The sequence below is a fragment of the Sparus aurata genome, chromosome 7 (genome assembly GCF_900880675.1).
Source record: "Sparus aurata chromosome 7, fSpaAur1.1, whole genome shotgun sequence".
Classification (NCBI taxonomy): domain Eukaryota; kingdom Metazoa; phylum Chordata; class Actinopteri; order Spariformes; family Sparidae; genus Sparus; species Sparus aurata.
In genome coordinates, this window is record NC_044193.1 from 1354888 (window position 1) to 1381240 (window position 26353).

Below are 26353 nucleotides of genomic sequence, written 5' to 3' on the forward strand. Positions count from 1 at the left end.
CGTCAGTATGGAGATACATTTATCACAGTTTTATTAAATTACTCAAATTCTTAATTACATGTATTAGATCAAGCTGGACGAGGTGGAAATACTGTTGATTGTAATGAAAAACTGTGTGATAACAAAACAGTTTTGTTTCCTTTATTGTTTTTGGACAAAAAGCAAAACTGGAGAGGAAACTAAACAGTTTCTGTTTGCACAATGTGACGTCATAAATTAGAAAAATCCAAACAAAATATGTTCGTCCTCGTGAAAAGTTCGTTTCTGTTTCCTTCATCAGCAAACTAAAAATGGAAACGAACATATCAGCTGCATGCAACTAATCACAATGAAATACAAGTGTGTGCTATAAAGAGACGAAAGCCAGCTTCTCTGTGTGTGTGTGTGTGTGTGTGTGTGTGTGTGTGTGTGTGTGTGTGTGTGTGTGTGTGTGTGTGTGTGTGTGAGAACATGAGTTAAAAGCTCATTTCCTTAAGTCAAGATGACTTTTAAACCTGACAATCAATTTCGGTCTTTAACATACAACACACAGGCAAATTATGTTTGCCTTACGCTCACTCACACACACACACACACACACACACTCGCACACGCACACACAGTATCAGTGTTAATGTGTTTATATGTGCAGGATCTGCTGGAGGAGAGTCAATATTTACCTCCGCTGCGTCTCTCTGTTTTCTCTGACGTCCTTTCACTGCAGCTTTATATGTTTTCCTCCATTTCTCCCTCCGTCGACCTCGTCCTGTTCTGTCCTCGTTAAATTATTACAAATAAAAATTATTGAAATCTAAGAAAGCCACAAAATGCCACCGCTAATGTCAATGTTAGCTTATTCAACAGGTTAACATCAGTGTTAGCATTTCAAACAGCCCAGCATCAACATTAGCTTCTCTCTTCTCTTCTTCTAGTGTTACTTCACTCATCAGGCTAACGTACCCTGCAGGTCGACGTCCAGCAGGTTTTATTGTTGTGGTAGTTTTTAGCTTTGAGTGATGATTGTTGAGCCGAGCGCTTCAGTAAAGCTGAGCTTGACGAGCCTGACTGTAAATGAACCTTAAGAAGTGAACAATGGTTGATGAGGTTCACATCAAATATTTACAGTCTTGTATTTGAAGCGTTTGTTGTCTCGTGTCTGTAACGACTCTGTCACTGCTGGATTATTACATCACTCAGAGAAACACTATATTTGGTGGTGGGGCAGAAATAAATCTCAGGCTTAACGTCAGCTGCTTCACCAGTCTGATGTTCTCAAACCAAAACAACTAATTAGTTTTACCTGCTGGTCTGCTGACCAATCATCACCCTGGAACTAATTGCTCCAGCTGACCACAACACCTGGAATAACCCCACAGTGTGTACCATCAGATTAACGGTTGTTTAATTTATTCTCCTCAGATTATTGAGAGTAAGGCTGATTCTGATGTTTGAGGTTGTCTGCTTGAACTGGACTGTAATTCTCATGTTTTCCTCTCCCAGACTGCCTGTTTAAGGTTTGTCCTATGAGCCGGTACTCGGCCCAGAAACAGTTCTGGAAAGCCAAACAAGCCAAACATGAGAAGGACAAGATCGCTGATGTGGTTCTGCTGCAGAAACTACAGGTGAGAGACGAGCACACATTTCTGCACAGACACACACACACACTTTAAAGGTTTAAGGTGATATTTGTCATTTGTTAACACACGTGTGTGTGTGTGTGTGTGTGTGTGTGTGTGTGTGTGTGTGTGTGTGTGTGTGTGTGTGTGTGTGTGTGTGTGTGTGTGTGTTTTACAGCATGCATCCAATCTGGAGCAGAAACAGAACGAGACAGAAAACAAGAAAGTCCACGGAGACGTGGTCAAATACGGGACCGTCATGCAGGTAATGGACTCGTTTATGTGTTTCTACAGAAATACAAATGTATATATATTATTTACAAGGATCTGTTGTCACATGTCAGACACTTCTACACTGATCTCAACCAAACTCAAGAAAGGGATGGTTTCCATTATTGTAGTTCAACAGTGAAAATACGTGTCAGCGGGTCACAGGTACGTTTATAGTCACCTTTCTTAAAGTTTGGAAGTCAGAAGACAGAAAGAAACACAAACTGACAAAATAACTTAAATACAGACACAAAACAACTACACACAGCACACACACACACACATGCAATAACTACAACTATAAAGCACCGCAAAATTACAAGAGACACTAAACAACCAGCATGAAACACAAAGCAGCCACATGGAGCTGCAAATAGACTCCAAGTCATTCAAGTCACCACACAAAATACTTCAAACCAAAAAAGAGGCAACAAACAGGCGCAAAATACCACAGACACACAACAACCACACCAAAGAGACACACAACAACCACAGAAAGATGATCTGAAAAGGACAACATGACTGTAAACTGATGCACAGTAAACACACACTGAACATATTTGTTCATGACTGAAGGTGAAGAAGGATTCAGCCTGCAGGTGAACGAGCTGACAGCTGTCAACAACACGTCACTTTTACTTTTGGCTTTTCATAAAACTGTAAATTCAGACACTCAGGTGAAGAACAAGTCGGTCAGAATTCTACTTGAATAAATGTACTTAGTGACATCACAGGACTGTGTGTCTGCAGAGCTCATTGATCGCGCCTGCTGCTACGACAACCAGCTGACTCACCGTGGCAACACGTGTCCTTCTGACTCAGACAGTGATACATACACACACACACACACACGCACACACACACGCACACACACACACACACACACACACACACACACACACACACACACAAACCTGTATCTGTTAATGTCAATATTGACCTTGCTTCAGAACTGTCATCATATAACACACACACACACACACACACACACCTTCCTCTTACAGGAATCTTTATCTCAACAATCTGTAACAGTTTTAACTCAACAGCCACCACACCCAGACTGTTACTGTGTGTGTGTGTGTGTGTGTGTGTGTGTGTGTGTGTGTGTGTGTGTGTGTGTGTGTGTTTAAGGTGTGGAGAGTGTTGCATGGATGTGCATCACTCTGTTAAACTGAGGCACGGATGATAACAGCGCTGCAGCGTTCACATGTTCAGACACACATTCTGTCTGAGAAGCATGCAGCTGCATCGTTCTGTGTCAGACACTCATCAGAACCAGAACCAGAACCAGAACTGCTCCCTGTCTGATGTTAGGAGACACGTTCGCTGTTGGTTTGAGTCTGAACATGAGGAGACCAACAGAATATCAGCAGACTGTATCTGAACCTGACATGCAGTGTAATAACGGGCCGTGTTCTGTTCTGCAGCTGCTCCACATGAAGAGTAATAAATACCTGACGGTGAACAAACGTCTGCCGGCGCTGCTGGAGAAGAACGCCATGCGGGTCACTCTGGACGGGACGGGGAACGAAGGCTCCTGGCTCTTCATCCAGCCGTTCTGGAAGCTCCGCGCCAACGGAGACAATGTACACACAAACAACACAACACACACACACACACACACAGTGTCACACACAGGACGGTTACTAGGCTCACGGTCCCCAGAGGATGAATCCCAACAGGTTTAGTGACTGGATTAAAAAAAGGATTTTCTGATTTAAGGAGATCTTTTTTAAATTATTCTGAGATAGATTTCTCAAGCAAAGTTTAGAGAAGAAAATTTACTTTAGCATGAAATTAGTAAAGATCATCAGTGATCGTCCACCTTACCTCAACGTTTACTGAACTAATAAAGATGAAACGGCTGTAAGAATACACACTTGTGTATTTGGCGCCACTCAGAACTGTAATCATGTGACTACTCACCTTTTTACTGAATGTATCTGTAATCTAATTACATCTTTTTTTTCTGTAACATTACCAGAATACATTTACCTTTTTTAATGATGTAATCCTGCTACATGTAGCCAGTTTAGTGAGTTTAGAATCAAAGCTTGCTCGTGTCCTTCCAGTACAGTGATATTAGTGTATTTACTAAATAAAGCAGAACTGTACTTCAGTTTGCTGGATGGATGAACATGAAGTAAACCTCTGTTCTGTTAGTTTTATACATCAGACTGACACCTCAGGGAACTTCAGCTCTCAGCATGTTTCTGACACTTTCTCAGTTTGTGCATGTCGCTCTGCCCGCTGTAGAACATGTTGGAGATAATCAAAGATGAATTTGATCGATCTTCCATCATGTCCAGTCTCCCAGCATCGAGCTGGTGAAATAACTCCACCCAGTGGCCAGACGAGTCCTACCCACACTTCTATTATCATCTGGTTCAGTCTCCAGATTTGGAAATTGCCACTGATTGATTTTACTTTTACCTGCTCTGTGATTGGTTCACCAGCTAACAGTACCTCACCAGACGATAGCTGTCTCCCTCCAATAATCTCCAGATCAGAGTATGTTTTTTCCTTCTGAACAAACTGTACAGAGATGAGTTGTGTGCTTCCTGCTGCAGGTGGTGGTGGGAGACAAAGTGATCCTGAATCCAGTGAACGCCGGTCAGCCGCTTCACGCTTCAAACTACGAACTGACCGACCATCCGGGCTGCAAGGAGGTGAGACACAGACGTTCAGTCCTGACTCTGGTCCTGGTTCTGATACTGATGTTGAGGATTAGTACTGCAGCAGAAGCTCCCAGTGAACAACTCTTCTTCCCTCTGCAGGTGAACTCGGTGAACTGCAACACCAGCTGGAAGATCAACCTGTTCATGATGTACAGTGACCACAGAGAGGAAGTGCTGAAAGGAGTGAGTGACGACACTGAGACACAGCAGACGATCCAATCTGATCCGATTAGATCCAATCAGATAAACTTTACTGATCCTGAAGGAAATTCTTGTGACAGTAACATAAGAATAAAATACAAACACACAAATACAGATACTTTTACTTTTACTCAAGTATTGTTCATATGGGTGACTTTCACTTTTACCAAAGTAATAATGCAACACGATAATTTTACTTTACTCAAGATTGACTGTTGGGTACTTTTTAAAGGCCCTGTTTGTAAAAAAAAAAAAAAAAAAGTAGATTTTTTTATTTTCGTTCCTGACTTATCAAATACTGATGATTTGGGATTGTAGGTCAGGTGGCTCAGCTAATTTTAATCACTTATTATACTTTTAGTAGTTTAATTTTAGTCACGGATCATATTTTATTAATTGATCTGAATTTAAAAAGCAACCATAGCTCTTAAATAAATGTAGTTAAGTGAAAAGCAATATATTATAAATAAAATGCAGAAAAGTAGAAGTATTAAGTAGCGTAACATGGAAACACTCACGTTAAAGTAAATACTTTAATAAATGCACTTCTGTCCACCACAGAGTGTGTTATATTTGTATTACATACATTATTTGAGTGCTTCATTGAGGTATTCAGGTTCTGTAAAACACTAACAATCATAACTTACCATAGAGAATAAATCTTGTCATAGAAGAGACTCTTTTAAACTCCCGAACTCACCTGGAAATCGTCACGTTTTTAAGCTTTATTCAGTAATACGTGAATCCTGTGATAGCTGTCTGTGCACCCATGTGTATGCTGCGAACAGGAAGTGTTTATAGTTCATTCGGCACACTATTAATGGAGATAATTCACCATCAGTTTACAGAAAGTAATGTTAAAAGCATGGGGCAGCTGTAGCTAACAAGCTCATTGAATCCGTGGTAAGATTGTACTTCCGGTTTACACCCTTTAAATAGAAGAAAGATAAAGAATAATTTTCGGAAAGGGCGGGGCTATTAAGATTAACATTTTAACATAAGGCTAAAAAAACAGATAAGTCTGTTCTTCGGTTTTTTACAAGTTGAGGTAATTAAACTTATTTTAAAAACAAAATGCCAACATAGCTTCCGGGTTGGCTAACGTCGGAGCACGTCACACAGCGGGAGATCTCTGAAGCCCCGTTTGTCCAGTCAAACTGTTTTATTACAACAGTTAATGTGTGGAAACTTGAGCTGAAGGCTTGTGAAGATGTGGAAACCTTCTGACAAGCAAAGACAACCTCCAGAAGAACAGTCTAGGGAGAACAATCAAGGCGACACAACACAAGCTAGCCAAAATAAACAGCATGCTAACGCTACTAGCATCGTGCAGCTAGCTAACCCTGGCGGACACGGAGCAACTGCTTCGATCAGTGGAGGAGCGCGCGACAACATCCGTATAACCGCCATTATAAGGTAAAAAGTAAAAAAATAAAAGAAGGTAAAGAGAGGGCTTTCCCCTCTCCTCTAACGTTAGCTGTTATCGTCGCCCGCAATAATCAGGACGACCCTCCGCGGCCGTTCATGGCACGGATCCACCACCACCAGACCACGGAGCTTATCCCAAAGTTAGCCCGCGGGTCCCTCTGTGCCCGCGGGTCAGACATACACCTCCACCACGGTGTCAGCGTGGAGGTCTCCAAGAATATGGCGGCATTCTCCACGGTCAAGTCCCAACTGTCGGTTACAGGAAGATGTTTCCTATTTTCTTTATAACATCTCCTGCTCCGTCCACATCACGACACACCGTCTGTTACTCCGGTGTCGGGGCAGCCCGGTTGTCAGGTACCGACTGGGAGCTGTCATCGTCCTCCATGTTGTTTCTCTATTTCTTCATCGCTCCCTCTCTGTAAACTCATTAAACTGTTCTTAGAGACGAGATGTACTGACACAGTAAACACTGAAGTTATGTTTACTGTGTCTACATAACCGTACTTAAAGTACCCCGAAGTCATACTTTAGTAAAGTAAAGATATCATTAAATAAAAAAGTAAAAGCCAAGCATGGAAATTGTACTGGAGTGAAAGTCAAATAGTATCTGATAATAAAAATATACCAGTATTAAAATCAAATGACACATCCACAGTACACTAGATTAGTCAGTGATATTTGGATATTTTATAAATTCACTGGGTTGTTTTGTTCTGTGACATCTGCATTTTTATTTTGTGTTTTGTTAATATTTCTGACTCCAATAATAAAGGGACACATTGTACATGCACTGATAACTCTAACTGTATATATTAAACTGGGCCAGCTGATTATCAGAGGGGTCTGACGCAGCATGTAGTCTGTAAAGTAACCAGGAACTAAAGTGATCAAATGAATATACTGGAGTGAAAAGTATAATATTTGCTTTAAATGTAAAAGAAAATTATTTATACATAAAAGTATACATTTAATACATTTATGCCTGTATGTATAGTCTATACAACGATATGACTGATTACTGACTTGATCAGATAAATTGATTTAAAGATGCACTACCTTGGCTCTAGTGCACCATGTAATCTGTAAACTAATTGATTTGATTTGTTCGCTGTTATAGTCATTTGAATTTAGCAGCAGGTCTCAGTTCATCATCATGTGGACTGCAAATTGTTTTCAGTCAAAATTGTTAAACAGAAAAAACACTACAAAACCTGCGAGCCTCAGTTGTTGCTGTGGACAAGAAGCCAGTCAGAGGCATAAACCAGAGACATCAGATGTTTTTGTTGCAGAACAAGCAAGAGGAAATTAACCCGGAACCTGAAAGTGATTTAATTCAAACTGTGATCTACAAAATATAAATGCTGCAGACTTGTCCTTTTAAAGTTTCCCTCTGTCTCTCTCAGGGCGACGTGGTGCGTCTGTTTCACGCTGAGCAGGAAAAGTTTCTGACCTGCGACGAGTACAAGAGCAAACTCCACGTTTTCCTCCGAACGACGCTGAGACAGTCTGCGACCTCGGCGACCAGCTCCAACGCCCTGTGGGAGGTCGAGGTAAACACACACACACACACACACACACACACAGCTGAAGTTGTTGTAAACTCTCCTTATGTGCTGATTGGTTCGTCAGGTTGTCCATCATGACCCGTGTCGTGGAGGGGCGGGACACTGGAACAGCCTGTACCGCTTCAAACACCTGGCGACAGGCAACTACCTGGCTGCAGAGGTAACCATGGCAACACTGGGTGAATGAATGGATGAATGAACAGGCTTCTGCACAGCTGCTCTGTTACAACTGTTCAAAAGACTCAACCAGACTTTGTTTATCATAATGTCAGCTGATCAAAATCAGTTACCCTAAAACATGGCTCCAGATTTAGATTGAATACCTGTGGAGGTCATTTAGTTCTAACTTATTAAAATACATAAAGTTTTATTATTAACCTTTTAATGAATTCTGTAAAGACACAGTTTATATACAATTAGATGCAAAAAGAAAGTGATGTAATAGACTAAAGAAAAGACAGAAAGAATTTGTTTTGTTGTGAAAATGTGTTTACTGTATTTAGTTCATTGTTACAGTTTTGCTTTGACCAACAGGACTCTTTTTTTGTGGATTATGATAATTGTATCAGTGTTTTTATGTTCATAATGAATTGATATGTTACATTCTCATTAGGGTGCCATATAGGTTTATTTATTAGTTTATTAATTGATGAAATTTCAGGTTATTATTTTCAGAATTTGGGTTTGAAGGGAGGTTCAATCTGATGAACTTTTACACTTTTCTTTTGTAGTTCTGTCCGTCATCTCTAAATTAATGCTCTATCTATTCTTCTGGAAGAATATAAGCAATTCTTTGTTTCCTTTGCAGCAGTTAATATCTTTGTTGTTGTTGTTGTTGTAGGAGAACCCAGGCTATAAAGGAGACAGCGCAGAGCCGCCGCCCTCAGTGAGTTCATCTTCTTTACCGTCGTCACCTCAGCAGCAGCGCTGACAGACTGAAGCTACGTTAAGATGTGATTCATTAGACCACTGAAACACGTCCGCAGTGACCGCTCACTGCAATAACTATTACTGAGTAATTCTGTTAAAGTGTTGGCAGTCTGTGTATGTCACCTCCTCAGCCTGACCTCTGACCTCTCTGTAGATCGATGGTAGTCGTAGCAACAAGCGCTCCCACGGCGAGAGGATCAAGTACAAGTTGGTGGCCGTGGCTCACGGGAACGACATCGCCTCGCTGTTCGAGCTTGACCCAACCACGTTACAGAAGACCGACTCATTCGTCCCACGGTAGGTTCAGACGGTGGTGCTGTAGTCTTTTACTTCCTGTAGATGTTTCACAGTAAAAGACTGCAGAGAATCAGCGGGATTACTTCCTTCTTTTAACATAAAGAGTAAATGGAGAAGATCCGCATCAGATTAAAACTCCTGAAACTTCATTTGACTTAAATAAAGTTTAAAACCCAACTCAGTCTTCATCAGATAAAAGGAAAACATGACCAAGGATATATGACGAGTATACGATGTGCAAAATTGATTCAATCCTTTCAATTAAATGATGTCAGACACTTGATGCTGACTGTTTCACTAGAGGAGGAAAAACAGAATAAATACAGGAAGTTTATGGCACAAACACCAGAGAACCATATGAGACTATCAACTCACAGAGTGTAGACTTCCACAGAGGAGCAGAGTGATATTAATAAAGCAGAAGTGGACATAAAATGAGCCGTTTGTCTTCCAGAAACTCGTACGTACGACTGAGACACCTGTGCACCAACACCTGGATCCAGAGCACCAACGTCCCCATCGACATCGACGAGGAGAGACCCATCAGACTCATGGTGAGTGCAAAAGTAACTGTGTGACTCAAACCATGAGAGACAAGTTGTAGAATCTGAAAATAAGGTTTTGCCATCTTTGCATAAAAACTGTTCAATGACATATTGATAAATTTTTTTGATTGGCTGATTAATCCATGAGTTCTTTATCACGAGCCAATCGTGTTGAGTCCCTGGTCGCTTACATTGTTTGATCTGAGACCTCCTGAATGACAATTGTGACTAACAAAAAGTGTACATACTTTTTTTTTATATGTCCTAAAACTATGAAACTGTGTTGCAGGAAGTAGAATTGTCCCCTTTTTTATAGACTGTCTATGAGCTTGACTAATTAAGTGGACTAAGTGTATATTAATGAATCTCCTCCTGCAGTTGGGAACGTGTCCCACTAAAGAGGACAAGGAGGCGTTCGCCATCGTCTCTGTTCCTGTGATGGAGATCAGAGATCTGGACTTTGCCAACGATGCCAGCGCCATGCTGAGCACCGTGGTGGACCAGTTCAGTCAGGGCTTCATCAGCCAGAACGACCGCCGGTACGACTGACTGCACACACACACACACACACACACACACACGCACACGATATTGTGTTAGAGCCGACCAAGATATCTGTTGGTTGGTATTATTGGCTGATATCGGTATCAGCGTCATATTGGCCCATATGAGATATATCAGAGACGCCTTTAGTGGGCATAACTTTGATGGTCATAGTTGAATTAAAGGATTACTTTGCAGAGCATGTAAATAAAGTGTCCAGGTTTAAAAATACTTGACTTTACCTTTAGCTGTTTCATGTTTGAGTGGATGGATTCATGGTAACTTGAGTTCGAGCACAAGAGAAGGAAATCCTTAATATTAATATTTACTATATTTTGTGGTCAGTTTTGCCATCAAGCTGCTGGAGGATGTGGTTTTCTTCGTGGCTGACGTCATCAACAGCGGTCAGCCGGTTCTGGACGTAGCGATGACCAAAGCCAACCGAGAGAGACAGAAACTGATGAGGGAACAGAACATCCTCAAACAGGTATGATCCAAATGAATACCCAGAGATTTAGCAGAAGCTAGAAGTTCATGACCACAAACTAACTGACCTCTCGTGTGTGATGTTGTTTCAGATCTTTGGCATCCTGAAGGCTCCCTTCAAGGACCGTGGTGGAGGGGAGGGTCCTCTGCTGCGTCTGGAGGAGCTGGCGGACCAGAAGAATTCTCCGTACCAGTACATGTTCAGACTGTGCTACAGAGTCCTCCGACACTCCCAGGAGGACTACCGCAAGAACCAGGTGAGGAGGACGACGATGATGGAGATAATGACTGCCCACAGACTTCCATTTCGTAAAGTAGACTCAGACTTGATCGCACATTAAAAATGTTTAAACACAGAAAATATCAACAACTAAACCAAAAACTGGGACAAAAAATACGAGAGATAAAAAATAAAAAGTAGAAGAGCTCACTCGTTCTCTCCATCCTTCCTCCTCCAGGAGCATATAGCGAAGCAGTTCGGTGTGATGCAGAGTCAGATCGGTTATGACATCTTGGCTGAGGACACCATCACCGCTCTGCTGCACAACAACCGGAAACTGCTGGAGAAGCACATCACCAAGACTGAAGTGGAGACTTTCGTAAGCCTGGTCCGCAAAAACCGTGAGCCCAGGTACACATGGAGGGGGGAGGAGCACGTGGACGCCAGTGTGCCGTTTGTTTGTTGTTTTGTCAATCTAAGACCCTGTTTGTGTGTTTGAGCAGGTTTCTGGACTACCTGTCAGACTTGTGTGTGTCCAACAACGTGGCCATTCCCGTCACTCAGGAGCTCATCTGTAAATGTGTGCTGGACCCTAAAAACCAGGACATCCTCATCAAGACAGAGTGAGGAGGGAGGGAGAGAGAGAGAGAGGGAGGGAGGGAGGCATGACCTTTGACCTTCAGCTCACACACTGATATAATTTTGTCCGACTTCAACTTCCTGAGGATGTTATCATCTGTGATGTCTGTAAATCCAGTTTGTAATCATAGAAAATGAATTCAGAATTTACCTGAGAATAATCACACAATTTGTAGTTTTCCTCAGTATTGAAACAATCCACTGCTAGTCGTTGGTAGAGTTGTGAGAACATTGCAAACCAGCTGATAATCCATCTTACTTTAAATGTGCTAGTTTTCCAAAATAAAAACAAACTAAGCTACACAGTCAAATTTCCAACTAAGCTGAAAACAACATTACCACTCCTCTCCTGCAGACAGAGATCTGGTCCCATCGGGGTTTAAATTACAGATCACAGACAGATTTCAGTGGTTGGGTCTGTTCTGAGAGAGATGGCAGCATGTGGGTGTGTGAAGGATATTACATTTCCAGAACAGGGCTTTTATTTTGAAGTACAGTTTCCTGCTGCAAAGTGAATAGTAGTCCTACGACATGAAATTCAACACAAGTAGCCGTCGTTCTCTGAATTAATGTCAACACGTCACTTGACTTCTTGTTTTTCATCCATCCAGGCGTCGCGTCCCCAAAGAGTCGTCTCCTGGTGGCGTTCAGGGAGAATACATGGGGATGGACGACTTCGGAGACGAGGATGAGGTAGACGACTGCATCATCACTTTATCAGTTTGTTTGTTTTCAGTTGTGTTGATTTGTTGCTGTGCTGCACAAGCTCATCCAGAACTTAAACGAATGAAGCTGGGGACGGATGACATTTTTATATCTGTCTTTTGCTGCAGGTGTGGCTGGTGTGGATGGACAAGACCAATGAGAAACAAGAGAAGAGCATCAGACATCTGGCTCAGGAGGCGAGACAAGGAAACGCTCACGATGAGAACGTCCTCACCTACTACAGGTAGACACATACAGAGGGCTCCTCCTCAGGGTATTCCATGAATATTCTTATATTCTAAAATTAAATAAAAGATGTCAGTAGAAGAGAGAAAAGCTCAGGGAACTTGTCTTCTTCTTCGTGGACACCGTCAGGTACCAGCTGAAGCTCTTTGCCCGGATGTGTCTGGACCGTCAGTATCTGGCCATAGACGAGATCTCCAAGCAGCTGGACATAGAGCTCATCTTCCTGTGCATGATGGACGAGACGCTGCCCTTCGACCTCCGCGCCTCCTTCTGCCGCCTCATGCTCCACGCCCACGTAGACCGAGACCCGCAGGAGCTGGTGACACCCGTCAAGTTCGCCCGTCTCTGGACAGAGATCCCCACCTCCATCACCATCAAAGAGTTGGTTGATTTTTATACTTAATACTTAAAAAAGCATACGTAAAAGAAATGTGTTAGAGGATTTGAGGGAATTGTCCAAGCGTTTGAAATGTGCTGTCAGTCAGTGGAGCATCAGAGTTTCAATCTGAGGGTGAAAGTTCCTGTTCAGGCTAATAGCTTCTTGAAGACTTTCCTTAAATCACGATATTACTGCATATCTTCTTTACCCCTGTCAGTGTTCAGATGGTCAGCAGCTGTCATTTTATTTTTAAGATAACATTTGTAAATAAACGCATGTCCTCCTCAGTTATGACTCCAACATGGACGACAGCAGAGACAACAAGAAGAACCGTTTCTCCAACACGATGGCGTTCATGGAGGAGTATCTCAACAACGTCCTGAACGACGAGCTGCCTTTTCACAACGAGGAGAAAAACAAACTCACGTACGAGGTCTGTCTCTACTTTCCTCTTCCTCTTTCATTACACACCTCTGTGTTCCTCTTCTTTCCTGTGATCACCTCCTTTTTCTCCGCTCTCTCTCCAGGTTGTGAGTTTGGCCAGACATTTGATCTACTTCGGTTTCTACAGTTTCTTTGAGCTTCTCAGACTCACCAGAACTCTGCTGGGCATCATCGACTGTCGACCCAACCCTGGGTATACAGGGCTCCTATTCCACGATGATGGATCAGGTACTCTCTGTTCTGGGTTCTGATGACCCAAACTAATCTTTACATCCTCTGGAGTTTTCTTTTGTTTCCAGGTGAAAGGCTGTAGGATTTATTTGTATGGTGCTGTGTGTCTGTACCAAAATATAGTACAAGACAAGCACAGAAAATATGATATTTATCTGTATTTATTAGTTTATCTGACAGGGACAACACTTGTTATATGAAGTGCAACTGATGCAGTGTATAAAGCACTTGAAGCCTTGTCTGATTTGCTGTCCTTGTCCCTGGTAAAACTAAGGAAATAAAACAGAATACTCTAAAATAAACATAAAACAAACTGTAAAACAGACGTAGACGAGCAGATCTGATGTTGTAATGTCAGAATGACATCATTGCTGTTTCTTTCACGTCTGCAGGGAAGAATGTGAAGCGCTCCATTCATGGCATGGGTCAGATTATGTCCACCATGGTGCTCAACAGGAAGCAGTCCCTATTTGGAGGTCCAGGAGCCAGAGGGGCGGGGCTGGGGGCGGGGCTTGTACTTGACGGACAGAGAGGCAGTAAAGACAGTATTGACAAGATGGACCTGACGGTGATGGACACCAAGCTGAAGATACTGGAGATTTTACAAGTAACTGATATATGAGTTATATGAAATATACACTGAGTGGCTTCTGTATTAAGTACAACTGCACCATTAAATGCAACAGTAGCTCGGTCATAAAGGGTTCTGGTTAGCTTCTAGTAATGTTTCCGTTGCTGATGAGCTAATAAACTAGCCTACCTTTCGCTAATTTGTGGTGTTAAGGTCACTTTGATAACTCACTCAGTGTATTTGGAGACAACGTAGTCCGATCTCTGTGCTGATGAACTCAGAATGAGCCTGTTAATTGATCCTCTGGTTAATTTTCAGTGTTTTGATGTTACTCTGCTCTTCATCAGTTCATCCTGAACGTCCGTCTCGATTACCGCATCTCCTTCCTGCTGTCGGTGTTTAAGAAGGAGTTTGTGGATGTTTATCCCATGGCCGACGCCGACGCCACCACTAACATGGAGCATGCAGGTACACACACACACACGCATGCACACACGCACACACACACACACTCTCTTTATGCTTGTAACTTCTACACATTTAGTGTGTATGTTTTAAATATTGAATCATTTCCTTTTGCCCCATTGTTTACAAGACTTTTTGGGTTCCATCATTGTTCATATGCAAAAAGTCTATTTTTCCTTTTATCTTCACATATTTTAATGTTAAATCAGAGACGCATGCTGCAGTTTATGTTGTGTCTGATGTCATTTGGGACGTTATTTCATTTTTGGTGGTATTTTCTTTTTTTGATTTTGGCAAATCATAACTGCATAATGTTTGAACTCATCTATTGTATTTACATTTTCTGGCAATAAATGTACTTGAGTATCAAAAGAACAAGTTTAAGTAAACGGGTTGAGCAATTATCAGCTTGCCAATTTTTGGAGTCAATATTAAGCATTTTTCTGATGATCAGAATCGGATTGTTGTGGAAATACATTTATTTAATAATGCTCTACTTTTCCTTTGATGCAGTGACAAAAGTTGTCAGATAAATTAGAAAAAACTACAATATTGGCCTCCAATGAAGTGGAGAGGAAGTATAAAGTCGCAGAAAATTAAAATATATGAAAATTAAAGTATTTGAATCTCAACAAGACTTTTATATATATTGATAAAGTCAAATTATTTTTCAAGACTACAGTTACTTTCAGGTATGTTCACACAGAGTTTGTTGAACGTGTGTTGTTACTTCTTCCAATGCTTCCAGACGTCCCCGTCGTCGTGGAAACGACAGGTAGACACTGGATAACTGTTAGAAGCAGTGTGTTCACCACATGGTTGTGTTAGTTAACAAACAGTTTAAAGTGTATAAATGACCTGTGTGATTAATGGAGAACCAGATGACCCGCAGCAGACTCGGTCCAGTTCTGTATTAACCTCTGTGTGTTTGTTCCTCCTCAGCCGCCATCAACCTGCAGCACATCGGAGAGCAGGCAGAGGCCATGTTTGGAGTCGGGTATGTGATTCTGTACATGTACATGGTGCATATGTAGCTTTCTGGGACATGAGAACATTATATATATATAGTGTGTGTGTGTGTGTGTGTGTGTGCGTGTGTGTGTACAGTAAGGGGAACAGTATTCTGGAGGTGGATGATGAAGGCGGTCGAATGTTCCTGCGCGTGCTGACTCACCTCACCATGCACGACTACCCTCCTCTGGTGTCTGGAGCCCTGCAGCTGCTCTTCAGACACTTCAGCCAGAGACAGGAAGTGCTGCACACCTTCAAACAGGTGCACACACACACACACACACACACACACACACACACACACACACACACAGAGTTAAGGTATCTATTATTGAATCTCGGTTCTGATTCTTGCCATGATATTTTATTACAAAAAAAGTCTACATCAATTATCCTGATTCAGATTCACTTTATTGTCATTCAGCTGAGTATCTACATACACAAAATGAAACGAAAATGTGTATCAGTAAATTCAACTGTAATAAATATATAAAAAAAACATTTTGTCACTAAAACAAATCTCGCTTATGAAACCCAAAGTGGAAGAAATGCAACAAACTCACGACCCACTTTGAGCCGGACGCTCCTTTTAACCCTCCAGATGTTTCTCTGCAGGTCCAGCTGCTGATCTCGGCTCAGGACGTGGAGAACTACAAGTTGATCAAGGCCGATCTGGATCGCCTCCGAACGCTGGTGGAGAAATCTGAGCTGTGGGTGGAGAAGAAGAGCTCGGGTGGAGGTGACGGGAAGAAAGACAAGAAGGACAAGAAGGAGAAAGGAGAGGTGAGGAAAATAACGGATTATTATCGATACTGAAAAGGTAAAATAACGATTCAATTAGGTGGAGTTTAGGAGCGCATGTGGAAATATGAAATCCCCAAGATGTGGATAGAACATAAGTTAAGAACATAAGTGAAAGTGAACCAGTGCAAATAAAAACCTTTATCCAGGTGTCAGACAACAGAGCTGACATCGAGGATGTTACCTTCCTCTTTCTTACAGCCCAGTTGAACCACGACTCTCATCCATGTTCTCAGATTTAAGGCAGGTTTTTTGCTTTTATTTCACTCAACAAATGAGCATCTATTATTTAATCTTTTAAAGAAACGTCAGAGTGCTTTTGGTTAAACAAGATTCACTGATCACCTTCAATATGAAAGGTCAAGGTGAAGTCAGCTGTTTGTTCTGACACCTTGATGAAGGCTTGTGTACTCGGACACATGCTGCAGTTTTAGGACATTTTTTACCCACCAAAATCTACACGAGTGCCTGGAAAAGAAGTGTTGGACACAATAAAGTTTTTTTTGTGAAAGTACAGGAGTGAACATGTGTTGAAGAAAGGAAGTGAGATGAGCAGGTGGTAGAAAGTGCAGAGTCGTCAGCTTACAGATTTAGATTGAGAGAGTTCACACAGGGAGAAGAAGTCAGTGTTGTTTGATGATTGTTGGATGAAATCATTAATTTGTTTCAGAACTAACAGTTGTGACCTTCTTGTCTAGATGGCTGAGTGATGTTCAAAGCTGCTGCATCAAACTGTATAACTACCAACTAACAAACTCATTTAAACCGCTCAGTAACCACTGACTTGGCATGAGACCAACACTTAGTGATAAACAGAATGTCATTCATGAAACTAAACTACTAAACAGAAACTAAAAAGACATTTTGAGCCTTTGCATCCTGTTTTTTTATAACTCACTGTACTGAATGTTGGTGTGGGGCTTGCTGGTCCTGGGTTCAGGTTTGGCTTTGCATGTCACGCCTCTCTCCGTCGCTCTGTTTATTGTTTCTATACTACTACTAATATTACTGCTGCTGTGAAATAATGACACAATGCTTCAGAAATGTCTTTATAACACTATATTTATCGTTGTCATACATCTTATACACACACCTACGTATGCTACAAAGGAACAGTTAAAATAACCAAACAAGCAGAAATCCAGTTCTTGAAAAACTGTCAGGAGAAATAGATTTGCTGTTTGTTCATATTAAAAGATGAAGATTGCTTCACAACTGCATAGTTTATTTGTAATGTAAAATGTATTTAGACAAGATGAAGGTCAGATGATGGAGCGTCACTACTTCAATTCTAAATCGATCAGCGAGTGTTTTTTTTTTTTCTCTCCACCCGCCTGTTTGTGGACGTGTGGCTAAAGTCCAAAGAAAAAGACAGAACAGCAAACAAAACGTAAAAGATGACGCGGCTGCCTTACCGTGAGCTCACAGCTGCACTGTATTTGTCGTTGAACTCTGGAATCTTTAATTTTGGTGAATATTATTTGAACTTGTCGAACCCGAACCAGCAAAGACAACAGGTCAAAGTCAGGCAGCTGTTGTAAACTACGTTTATCTTTATAAAGAATGTAGGAGTTTAAAAATGTAAACGACAGTTGTCAGGACATTAAACCTGCGTGGCTGTAAGAGTTCCTCAGCAACTCGTCTTCATCTGTTTGTCTGCGACGCTCCACATGGACGTCTTCACAGGCATCGATGTGCAGCGCAGAATGTGTTCATGTACTAATTTGATGTGTGATTCAAGTGTGTAATGTAGAACCATTCCCAGAGCGAAGTGCATATGTTGTCTTACCCTCTGCGTCCTGCAGGGGGCGTTAGAGGAGGTGACGCCCAAGAAGGAGAAACTGGATAAGGGCAACGAGAACTACCAGAAAGTCAAAGAGGTGAGAACACTTGTCAGTCTGTTTCCTTCATGAGGTAATCTGCTTTGTTTTATTTTTCTGTTGTTCACCGACTCGTCGTGGTGCATCTGCAGTGCACTTTCCAAAAATCACCTGTCAATCAATCAGTGTGGGCGGGGCTGTGATGTCTTGTTGTTGAGGTGGTGCTCTTGTCTTCGTCTCTTTCACTGCTCTGAATAATTACATCAAATTATTTTTTCCTGCCAAATGTCTCTAAAGTAAATAAAGAGGACATTTAAAGGACCGGTTCAAACATTATGGAAGTGCTCACATGCCCAGTATGAACACTGAGAGGGTTGTTGGTGTGTAATCATTCCTCCTGCTTGTACTCACTCTGAAGTAATCGATTACTAACACGTCTACTCTGTAAGAAGTGAAGGAGACAATCCACAGTCCTCATATTCAACCAATCAAAATGATTGTTTGCCTCTGATTCATCTTGATTTTGGCTTCTATGCCACGATGTGTCAAATCTCCAAGATCAGACCATCTGGTATTTTCTTGATGTTTTGGATGAGTTCAGTTTTCAAACTGTTTTTAATTTCAATAACAAAGTTTTGCCAGCGAGTCGCACAAACTGTGTAAGTTGGACCTTCGGCTGTTTTCATCATGTTCGCTCTGTGAGTTTGTTATTCAGCTGCTAAAGATAATAAAGTTCAACAAGTTTGTCCAAACAATGTTTTATAAAACCAACCTGACTAATATATTTATAATATGTAAAATATGAACAGTACTGAGCCGTACACTGAGACATGAACTCCACAAATATCCTTCAGTTGTTATGATAGTTAATGAAAGTTATTTTATGAACACAGTGAAACTTGTTCTCCAGGTAAGAGTGAATGTTTTAAATCTTCCTTCTGTAGATCCTGGAGAGGTTGAATAAGATGTGCAGCAGTGGAGTTTGGAAGAAGCAGCAGAGGTTGTTGAAGAACATGGGAGCTCATAAAGTCATGCTGGACCTGCTGCAGGTGTCCTACGACCAGGTGAGACGGGTCACCGCCAAAGTAAAAGCATTGGGTCGGCGGTGCTTTTAGTTCTGTAGACTGTCAGAATGCAGCTTCAGAGGGTTTTTGACTTGGTGATGATTTAAAGTGTTTACACAGAAAACAAATGAACTTTAAAAATGAACTGAAATGTGTTGATTGGAGAAATGCAGCATTCTTCTTGAAATGCTAACTGCAGCCCGGTGCGACGGCTCTGGTTCTGGTTCTGGTTCTGGGCCTTCTGACCGTTTGACCGTCCTGTGCCTTGTTGTTGGAATTTTGAAAAAGCAGTTCAGCAAAATGAAATAAACACCAGACACCAGATTGATCTCATCTCTCTCTTTGTGTCTGTTTGCAGAACGATATGAAGATGCTGGAGATCATCAGGTACACTCATCTGTTCCTACAGAAGTTCTGTATGGGGAACCAGGAGAACCAGACTCTGCTGCACAAGAACCTCAATCTCTTCCTCAATCCCGGGGTACACTGCTTTTATAACTGATCAGCTGATTTACAGAAAGCAACCAGTTGTTAGTTTTGTTCAGTAAATAATGTTACTTTATCGTCTAGTAAACAGCACATTACATTAACTAAGCTCTGAGTGAACTCAGCACTCAGCAGAGACTTCAGAGGTTCTCTCTTCTTTTCCCCTCTCCTCTCTGTAACGCTACGTTCATGAAGTAAAAACATTTCCCCTCCAGCTCCGGTCAGCAGTTTACATTACAGAACGCTGCTGCAGTCGGGTTGATAAACAGGAGTGAAGATAAATCCACGTTTTAATCCCAAAAGTTAAGAAGTAATCTGAGCTCTCCTCCCGTCGGTATAAAGTGAAACACTGTACTGTAAAAAAAATTGTAGATGTAATTAACAGTAACAGTTAAATATTAATACACATACACTGCAAAAACGTTTTACTTTTTACAGCCTTCAAGAAAACCCAACATTTGCTGGTTAAACATCTTCTTGCTTTTCAGAGCTGTCAGTAATATTAGTAATGTGCTCACAGCTTTATTTTTGATATTTCACAAACTTAATGACTAATTAATTAATCAAATGAGTTTAGATTTAGTTTTTAAACTGTTGTCCTCCGCCTGCAGCTGCTGGAGGCAGAGACGGTGCAGCACATCTTCAGTAACAACTACCAGCTGTGCAGCGAGATCTCCGAGAGCGTCCTGCAGCACTTCATCCACTGTCTGGCCACGCACGGCCGCCACGTTCAGTACCTCAACTTCCTCCACACCATCATCAAGGCCGAGGGCAAGTACGTGAAGAAGTGTCAGGACATGATCATGACCGAGGTGAGGAAGAGCACGAGATGAGCCGCCTTGTTTCTGAATGTGTCGTTGTTGGTGTGATGATGTAATCCTGTGGCCTCTCTGCAGTTAACCAACGCAGGCGAGGACGTCGTCGTCTTCTACAACGACAAGGCGTCCTTCAACGTCATGCTGGAGTTGATGGCAGAGAGCAGGGAGGGGGTCGGCGAGAGCAGCCCACTCAGGTAACCATGGCAACTCTCTTACACTTCAGTGAATGATAACTAACTAGATCTACAGTAAACGACTTAAAGACATACAGTTAAGGACATTGATGAGCTTTGCGGAGGATTCTATTCTATTTAAATGTATATATAATTGAAACGCTACACTCCTTCTGAATTGTACCCAATGAGGAGCGAGTGTTTGCGGCCAGCCAAAGAAAAGACGCAGCACCCAGCGTCTTTTTTTGTATAACCACTCCGAGTGCTTCAAGGTGAATATCTGTCAACTCTTCAGGACGGCTCTGGTGACGTCATCAGGCCTCTTCTTCTTTCTCCTAGCGTAGACAACAATATCCACAGCTTGTTTTTTATCTCCTATGAATGATGTCATCACCCACATCCTCCTTGTTCTGATGTCGTGATGTCAATTAAGAACAAACAGATAGTGAACCACAGAGCGGCAGCGTGGATCATACAGTGACAGCACAAACAGAAACAAACACAATGTGGACACGAGCTGTGAAGTTGGAATTGGTACTTTTATTTGAGTAAATGTACTTAGTTACCACAGACATCCCATCTGATAGCTCTGTATCAGCTGGAGCAGCTCACATCACTGAAGCCTGAAATCACCTGCAAATGTTGATACATTTATTGACAAGTGATGTGAATTGAATATCTGTATGCGTCAGTGTTGCTGTGTTCAGACAGAATGTAATCTTCACAAAATCAGTTTGAAGTTGAAGTTGTGTTCGTCCTCCTGCAGGTATCACATCTCTCTGGTGGAGCTGTTGGCGGCCTGCGCTGAGGGGAAGAACGTCTACACAGAGATCAAATGTACATCGCTGCTGCCGCTGGAGGACGTCGTCCGAGTGGTGACACACGAGGACTGCATCACTGAGGTACTGTGTGTGTGTGTGTGTGTGTGTGTGTGTGTGTGTGTGTGTGTGTGTGTGTTCATCCAACATTAACCCCGTTATACTCTCCGTCATGTGGTTGTTGATGAAGGTTCATGTAAATACTGTCAGCTTGTTACCTTTTTTGTTTGGAGGCTCATTATAACATTTAATACTTCTGTCTGTCGCTGAACATGAAAAAAGTTTTTGTTTCATTTAAAAGTTCGATTGTGAAAACTGGAAAACAAATCGGAGATAAAAGTGCAACATTCTGCACATTTAAAGTTTGAGCGTTACAGGTCAGAGGTGGAGAAAGTGAAAGTCCGGCCTGACACCAAGTAGATCTACATTATCTGTAGTTAAAGTTCAAACCCACCTTGTTTTAACTGAAGTCTGTCTGTGTCCAGGTGAAAGTGGCCTATGTGAACTTTGTGAATCACTGTTACGTGGACACGGAGGTGGAGATGAAGGAAATCTACACGTCCAACCACATCTGGAAGCTGTTTGAAGACTTCACAGTGGACATGGCCCGGGTAACATTATACTGATGGAACAGCTGACGTACACAGAAACTAAGGACTGACTGAGAAACTCACTAATCACTCTATCAGTTATTAACACTGATGTATATAAAGATGAATGACACGTCTCTGTGCTTTTCTTTTTCTTCTGCAGGTTTGTAACAAGCGAGAGAAGCGACTTTCTGATCCCATCTTGGAGAAATACATCATCAACGTGGTGTTTGACACCATCAACGCCTTCTTCAGCTCCCCGTTCTCTGAGAACAGCACGTCTCTGCAGGTCAGGACCGAGATGCACTGTGGTGATGACGTGTTTGTAGATCTGCTGAGAGTAGAAAGTGACACGTTATGATGAAACTTTTAGGAACGCGTTAGATCTTTATTATTAAATAAATCTGGATCTTTATTTGTCGTGTCGGTCACAGACTCATCACACCATCGTGACTCAGCTGCTGCAGTCGTCGGTCAGACTGCTGGACTGTCCCTGGCTGCAGCAGCAGCACCGAGGACAGGTGGAGACCTGCATCAAGACACTTGCTATGACAGGTAACACACACACACACACACACACTGTGATGACGCCACCAACCAGCTCACACCAACAGACTGATGTCTCTGTTTTGTCTTTTCTTTTCAGCGAAGAGTCGCTCCATCTCCCTCCCTCTGGACCTGGAGGCTCAGATCAGCTCCATGTTGTCCACGTCTGCTCTCAACTCTCTTTCCCGCTCCAACCCAAACTACAAGTCGTCCTCCCGGTCCTCCAGACCCAGCGCTCCCAGCAACCCCTGGGACTACAAGAACATCATCGAGAAGCTGCAGGTACACACGGCTTCAAAAGAGACAAGTGTGAAAATGACCCAGAAACATAAAAGTTTGTCCAGACAAAAATGATGAAATGTGTGCGGTACCACAAGCCTTAAAAACTAAACACATATTAAAGTGTGTGTGTGTGTGTGTGTGTGTGTGTGTGCGCGGTCCTCAGGACATCATCAACACTCTGGAGGAGCGTCTGAAGCCGCTGGTGAACGCTGAGCTCTCGGTGTTGGTGGACGTCCTCCATCAGCCGGAGCTGCTGTTTGTGGAGGGAACAGACGCCCGACAGCGCTGCGAGTCCGGAGGATTCATCTCCAAGTAGGTCCAGAGAGTCAAACATCTACTGACACGCTGACAGAGGGATGATGGGAGTAATGTGTGTGTGTGTGTGTGTGTGTGTGTGTGCATCAGGCTGATCCAGCACACCAAAGCTCTGATGTCTGCAGAGGAGAAGTTGTGTATCAAAGTGTTGAGGATTCTGCAGGAGATGCTGATCAGAACTCTGGACTTTGATGAGAAGGTCAGTTTATTTGAGAGGAAAGAGTCTTTTTAAAGTTCTCGATAACAACCTGTGTTTTCTTTATAATTCTACTGTGAGTTTGTGCAGTAAGTTGCAATAAGCACTTCTTGTTTTGACGTCAAACATGATAGAAAGACGTCTTTAAAGTGGATTCAGTTGAACTGTCGACTTTGTTGTCTCCCAGGTGAAGCATCCAAATTAAAGAAATATAGAATTGTACTGATTAGACAGACGTCACATCTCATATCTGGTGTTGTTTCAGGGAATGGCACTGCGGAAGGTTCTGCTGCTGAACTACTTGTTTCCAAACAAGAAGAACAACCCGAAGAACGACCTGGCCGAGCTCGTAGCTGCAGGTACGCTGCTGCAAACTGTGAAGTCGTTTATAATTCATCATTAATCAACCAACAGTTCAGTGTCACCGCCTGACTCAAAGGAACGTGAGAGAGAGACTCTAACTTACTGTGTGTGTGTGTCTCTCTGTGTGTGTGTGTGTGTGTGTGTGTGTGTGTGTGTGTGTGTGTGTGTCTCTGTGTGTGTGTGTGTGTGTGTGTGTGTGCAGGCGCGGAGCAGGAGCGGGACTGGGCGGCGGTGGCGGCAATTCAGTGCCGCCTGGACAGAGAAGGAGGGACGAAGCTGTTCACTGATCTGGTGATGAGCACCAAGAACGACAAGATCTTCCAGGAGAGCATCCAGCTCGCCATCTGCCTGCTGGAGGGAGGCAACACCGAGATACAGGTGACACGCAGCTCAACGGGTTTTATTCCAACCAATCAGCAGCGAGTGACGAAGCAGCCCCACCGTCGCCATTTTGTCATTGAGTTGTTATTTCTGAAAGTCGACTGATGACATCCTGAACAGCTACAGATTTCTCCTTCAAACCTGTTAACATTTGTATCGTCGTTTTTCGCCTCTTACATTAAAAATTATATCCATAATTTTCCTCATGCTCGTGAATCCAGAGAAAAGTGTCAAACTACTCGTGAAAAGGCAGCAAAATAAATGAAACAACATCACACGCACATTTCGAATGTTTCCTACGCCATGTTGGAGACGTAGTTCTCACGGCTGTGCGTCGTCTTTCTGATTGGTGGAGGCATCAGTGTTGACGTAAACTCTGATTGTCTGATTCTGTCATCGTACAGCCTCAGATGAAGTTTGAATGAATGTAAATGTTGTCGTTCTCCTGCAGAACTCGTTCTACAAACTGATGATGGGCGACAACAAGTCAGAGAAGTTCTTCAAGGTTCTTCACGACCGCATGAAAGAAGCTCAGACGGACATCAAAGCGACAGTTTCTGTGAATGTGGGCGAGATGACGCACAAGGCCAACGAGAAGGAGCTGGAGAACGGTGAGCTTCACACCTGCCTGATTCATCTGTGTTACCTTTCATTATACACCTTCATCTGTTGATAGTCTTTTTATTCTGTGATGGTTTTAATTAAATATGTTGTTTGCTGTGACCTCGTGGTGAGCCCAGTTTTAAAAAGGGTTTTGTGATGAACGTATTATTCAAAAATACATCTGTTTGCAATCGCTTTCTTTTCTTGTAGGGTTGACAGGATAAACAGATTATATTTATCATATTTTTATTCATTTAAAAATCTTATAATTATCAGGTTGGGACAGAAGTTGATGTTTGTGATGTTTTGTGAAAGAAGATTGTTTTGCCTTCTGTTTGTGTTGAGCACCCTCGAGTGGCCGGAGTTACACTTTAGTTTAAAGGAGTCATCACCTGGAAATCTCAATTTCTCTCGTTAAATCATGCATATTGGTGTTGGACCTCTGTTGAAACTTGCCTGAAAAGCTGGAGTTTGAAAGTGGCTTATTTTTTTCGCTTTGGCTCTTTTTCTGAACAGGAATAGTGCACAGTAGTGCGCGTTCCTAAAGCAGGAGATTTTGACTCTGCTCCTGTGGTGACGTTACCACAGGAGGCTACTTGCATATTAAGCATCGGCTCACAGCCGTCCTCAGCCAGAGTGAGCACGCCGAAGCTGCTTATTTCTCTGTCATTTTCACGCCATACATCGTGACCGCCAGCATTAAAACTCAGGTCTTACATGTAAAACACGAGTGTGAAAAGTAAGAAGGAAAAAAAAAGAATTTACCATTCAGAGACGTCCTGCTGTAAACGTGTCTCTTGTAATATTTGTGTAAATATTGATAAAGTTTATATGTGTTACTTAAAATATCTGATCTTTTTAAAGCTGGTTTGAAATCAGCTTCATTTGGGTTTAGATTCTGTTTCATGTTCTGCCTCTCTGTCAGTTCTGACTCGTTTTGGTTTCACGTCCCTGAGTTGATGAGTTCAGAATCATCACTTATTGTTTTATCTTTTGTAAAGGCGGCTCTACAGCATTAGCACTTCCTGGTGCTGGAGGTCACCCCCTGTTGGTCCCGGGCCCGTCCATCGCCCCGGTACCAGGTACCCCCGCCCTGCCGGCTCAGCCAGCAGCCGAGCAGAGGGAGGTGGAGACGGAGATGGGCCCGGCTGTGACCATCATGAAGCCCATCCTGAGGTTCCTACAGCTGCTCTGTGAGAACCACAACCATGACCTACAGGTGAGTTTCTGCTGATGATGAACCAGAACCTACAGGTGGATTATTACCTCCTGATGTCCTGTGTGTGAGTGTACCAGGTCCAACAACAGCAACAGGAGCCTGTTTGACTTTGTGTTTCCAGAACTTCCTGCGTTGCCAGAACAACAAGACCAACTACAACCTGGTGTGTGAGACTCTTCAGTTCCTGGACATCATGTGTGGAAGCACCACCGGCGGCCTCGGTCTGCTGGGCCTCTACATCAACGAATCAAACGTCCACCTGATCACTCAGACGCTGGAGACGCTCACCGAGTACTGCCAGGGCCCGTGCCAGGAGAACCAGGTACACCGACCAGCACCGAACACACAGCCAGGAGTGACAGGTAGACTCGTAATGAACATGGACGTTAAGTGTGTGTGTGTGTGTGTGTGTGTGTGTGTGTGTGT

General features: G+C 42.6%; 1 protein-coding gene and 1 long non-coding RNA gene across 4 annotated transcripts in view; one reads left to right on the forward strand and one right to left on the reverse strand.

The window, feature by feature from the left end:
• LOC115585011 (uncharacterized) overlaps window positions 1–5628 on the reverse strand; it is a 5835-nt gene extending 207 nt beyond the window's left edge. Inside the window, exons 1-4 of one of the 2 annotated variants that reach the window (XR_003984641.1) lie at window positions 5392–5628; window positions 4332–4681; window positions 3320–3423; window positions 660–750 (exon numbers count right to left, since the gene is read on the reverse strand). This is a non-coding gene — a long non-coding RNA (uncharacterized LOC115585011). Of the gene's footprint in view, window positions 1–659; window positions 751–3319; window positions 3431–4331; window positions 4682–5391 lie in introns of those variants that run through there. The other variant, XR_003984642.1, reaches the window with a different exon arrangement.
• Window positions 1–26353, forward strand: part of itpr3 (inositol 1,4,5-trisphosphate receptor, type 3) — a 46283-nt gene that overhangs the window by 11364 nt on the left and 8566 nt on the right. The window contains exons 3-45 of one of the 2 annotated variants that reach the window (XM_030422921.1): window positions 1480–1601; window positions 1774–1860; window positions 3293–3451; window positions 4436–4534; window positions 4643–4726; window positions 7579–7725; window positions 7805–7900; window positions 8582–8626; window positions 8825–8967; window positions 9422–9521; window positions 9891–10051; window positions 10401–10542; window positions 10634–10798; window positions 11000–11172; window positions 11265–11384; window positions 12012–12093; window positions 12234–12349; window positions 12481–12732; window positions 13019–13163; window positions 13258–13402; window positions 13798–14012; window positions 14324–14444; window positions 15190–15216; window positions 15384–15438; window positions 15549–15714; window positions 16068–16235; window positions 18059–18133; window positions 19018–19137; window positions 19496–19618; window positions 20235–20435; window positions 20520–20635; window positions 21381–21516; window positions 21918–22043; window positions 22186–22311; window positions 22457–22577; window positions 22669–22850; window positions 23014–23162; window positions 23256–23364; window positions 23627–23720; window positions 23927–24102; window positions 24557–24716; window positions 25710–25927; window positions 26049–26249. In XM_030422921.1, coding sequence (XP_030278781.1) covers window positions 1480–1601; window positions 1774–1860; window positions 3293–3451; window positions 4436–4534; window positions 4643–4726; window positions 7579–7725; window positions 7805–7900; window positions 8582–8626; window positions 8825–8967; window positions 9422–9521; window positions 9891–10051; window positions 10401–10542; window positions 10634–10798; window positions 11000–11172; window positions 11265–11384; window positions 12012–12093; window positions 12234–12349; window positions 12481–12732; window positions 13019–13163; window positions 13258–13402; window positions 13798–14012; window positions 14324–14444; window positions 15190–15216; window positions 15384–15438; window positions 15549–15714; window positions 16068–16235; window positions 18059–18133; window positions 19018–19137; window positions 19496–19618; window positions 20235–20435; window positions 20520–20635; window positions 21381–21516; window positions 21918–22043; window positions 22186–22311; window positions 22457–22577; window positions 22669–22850; window positions 23014–23162; window positions 23256–23364; window positions 23627–23720; window positions 23927–24102; window positions 24557–24716; window positions 25710–25927; window positions 26049–26249 — 5768 coding nt within the window. The remainder of the gene's footprint in view (window positions 1–1479; window positions 1602–1773; window positions 1861–3292; window positions 3452–4435; window positions 4535–4642; window positions 4727–7578; window positions 7726–7804; window positions 7901–8581; window positions 8627–8824; window positions 8968–9421; window positions 9522–9890; window positions 10052–10400; window positions 10543–10633; window positions 10799–10999; window positions 11173–11264; window positions 11385–12011; window positions 12094–12233; window positions 12350–12480; window positions 12733–13018; window positions 13164–13257; window positions 13403–13797; window positions 14013–14323; window positions 14445–15189; window positions 15217–15383; window positions 15439–15548; window positions 15715–16067; window positions 16236–18058; window positions 18134–19017; window positions 19138–19495; window positions 19619–20234; window positions 20436–20519; window positions 20636–21380; window positions 21517–21917; window positions 22044–22185; window positions 22312–22456; window positions 22578–22668; window positions 22851–23013; window positions 23163–23255; window positions 23365–23626; window positions 23721–23926; window positions 24103–24556; window positions 24717–25709; window positions 25928–26048; window positions 26250–26353) is intronic. The other variant, XM_030422922.1, reaches the window with a different exon arrangement.